General features: G+C 44.7%; 1 protein-coding gene across 1 annotated transcript; it reads left to right on the top strand.

Moving 5' to 3' along the window:
• The first annotated feature begins 1,601 nt into the window (after positions 1-1,601).
• LOC139240551 (probable G-protein coupled receptor 139) lies at positions 1,602-2,483 on the top strand. The gene has a single exon (XM_070869096.1). It carries the CDS (start codon positions 1,602-1,604, stop codon positions 2,481-2,483), a length of 882 nt encoding a protein of 293 aa, XP_070725197.1.
• Positions 2,484-2,700: the final 217 nt, after the last annotated feature.

The following is a 2,700-nucleotide window of genomic DNA, read 5'->3' as shown; positions in this document are numbered from 1 at the left end:
TGGACAGTTTGATCTTTGCGCGATTTTGTAAATCGGACAATTAGAATTAGCCGCCGGTTATACACCATCACCAATTGCCTTCACATTAATGTGGGATGTATAAAACTGGATTTGTTCCACTTTGCCCATTTTACACCAGGACAGATAGATTTTAACAGACCGAGCATCTGTGGAGAGAAGGAAACGCCAGGTGCGTGCCATCCTCAAAACAGGGTTCGTCGTCGTATAAGAACATTTATTGTCTAGATTATTTGAAACCATTTGGAGGATCGGTGAGTTCAATGTCGTCTAAAATGTTATTTAATAACGTGTTATTTTCACGGGATGTCAAATGTTAGATTTAAATGCATGTAGAAGCATTGTTCTGATTTATCAGTTGCTTTCACACCAGATTAATATGTTAAATATTTTTCCCTTCCTAACCTCAAAGAACAGCTCCTTTTTGTGCCCTGATACCGCGTAGGAATACCCTAAGCATTCGAGTCAGAGGGAATCACAGCCCAATTTTCACACAATATACAAACTCGCTTTGCTCCCGTATTTTGTTCATGCTCTTCCAGGGTCTACCTCAAGGGTGAATGACTCACTCTCCCCTGGTTACTGACTCAATCTCCCCGGTAACTGACTCACTCTCCCCTGGTAACTGACTCACTCTCCCCCGGTCACTGACTCACTCTCCCCCAGTCACTGACTCATTCTCCCCGGTCACTGACTCACTCTCCCTGGTGACTGACTCACTCTCCCCAGGTCACTGACTCACTCTCCACTGGTTACTGATGTATTTTCCCTGGTTACTGATGTATTTTCCCTGGTTACTGATTCACTCTCCCCCGGTCACTGACTCACTCTCCCCTGGTTACTGACTCACTCTCCCCCAGTCACTGACTCACTCTCCCCCGGTCACTGACTCACTCTCCCCCAGTCACTGACTCACACTCCCCAGGTCACTGACTCACTTTCCCCTGGTTATTGACTCACTTTCCCTGGTTACTGACTCACTCTCCCCTGGTTACTGACTCACTTTCCTTGGTTACTGATTCACTCTCCCATGGTTACTGACTCACTCTCCCCGGTCACTGAATTACTCTCCCCTGGTCACTGACTCACTCACCCCGGTCACTGACTCACCCTACCTGGTCACTGACTCACTCTCCCCCTGTCCCTGACTAATGCTCGCCCGGTCACTGATTCATTCCCAAATTTCCCAAACTACCTCCTGATTGGGTGCAGACTGGGAATACAATCCCAGAAGGTCGATGGTTCCAGGGTTCCTGCAGCAGCAGGCAATGAATCAACAAACCTGGAGATGAGGGCTAATACCACTTCAATATTAATCCTCTGACTAGATGGCACATTACTCTTGCAAAATTAAATCCCATTCCCGGGTTCAGTCTCCCATTCATTGCAGATTAGTGAGGTGCACAATTTGCATTGTACACCCTGTCTCCATCTGAAAGTCCTTTCTCAGGAACATTATTAAATTCCATCACTCTAACAAATGTAGAAATTTTACCCCAACCCGATCAACCCGATGAATTCACTTTCATCCTGCTGTGTTAATTTCCTGTTAATTTCCATTCCTCACAGCTAATTTAGTGACGATGGTGATCCTGTCTCGTGGAATGTGCGGTCTCTCCAAATGCGTCACACGCTACTTGGTGGCCATGGCAGCGGCAGATCTACTGGTCGTTATCACCGACCTGATATTGAGGCAGATTCCAATTGCTCATCGTCTGTATTTTGTGCAGCGAATCCCCCTGTGTAATATCCACGCCGTCCTGCTTTATGCAGCCACAGACTGTTCTGTCTGGTTCACCGTCACTTTCACATTTGATCGATTCATGGCAAATTGTTGCCAGAAGCTGAAAACTAAATATTGCACTGAGAAAACCGCGGCTGTGGTTCTTGTAACAGTGACTTTGCTAAGTTTTTTAAAGAGCATTTTCTGGTACTTTATGTATGTACCTTGGTACACGTTGAGCAATACCCCCTGGTTCTGTTACGTAAGTGCTCTTGTCATGGTTTCAGATTTGTGGGCAACACTCGAGCTTCTTCATTATATTCTAACCCCGTGCATCCCATTTGTTCTGATCCTGCTACTCAATGCTTTAACTATCAGACACATTTTAGTGGCCAGCAGAGCTCGCAGGAGACTCCGGGATCACAGCAGTGAGGGGATTCCCAGTGACATAGAGATGGAGAGACGAAGGAAATCCATCATTTTACTGCTCGTTATCTCGTGGAATTTCATAATGTTATGGACTGTGTTTATGTTCTTTTCTATTTGGAACCGGATTTTGCGTTTAGGTTATGATATTATACATGTATCTTACTACATAAAAGAAATAGGATTCATGCTCCAGCTCCTGAGTTGCTGCACAAACACTTGTATTTATGCTATGACACAGAATAAGTTCAGAGAGCAGTTGAAGAATGTGGTAAAATGTCCGTCTTGCTTCATTGTTAAAATCATTAAAAGATGAGTCGACGTTCCAGCAGTACAACTGAATTCTAGTTCATGTTCTCAACGACCCGATCTACATGATGTAGCAAAAGATGTGAAGAAGAAGAAGTCCATAGTGGGTATCCATGGTTTCTCATGCAGAAAGCAAAGTAAATTCAAGATAGATGGTATCGCGGCAGATTTGTTTAAGGAAACATGGCTTGATGTGGGGACGTCGTGGTTTAATGCAATCACAT

This window comes from Pristiophorus japonicus, chromosome 32 (genome assembly GCF_044704955.1).
Source record: "Pristiophorus japonicus isolate sPriJap1 chromosome 32, sPriJap1.hap1, whole genome shotgun sequence".
NCBI classification, from domain to species: domain Eukaryota; kingdom Metazoa; phylum Chordata; class Chondrichthyes; family Pristiophoridae; genus Pristiophorus; species Pristiophorus japonicus.
This window is presented reverse-complemented; position numbering and strand designations above follow the sequence as displayed.

What these genes read in the sequence shown, in the direction of transcription:
- LOC139240551 (XM_070869096.1), top strand. Translation starts at nt 1,602, where the DNA reads ATGGTGATCCTGTCTCGTGGAATGTGCGGTCTCTCCAAATGCGTCACA.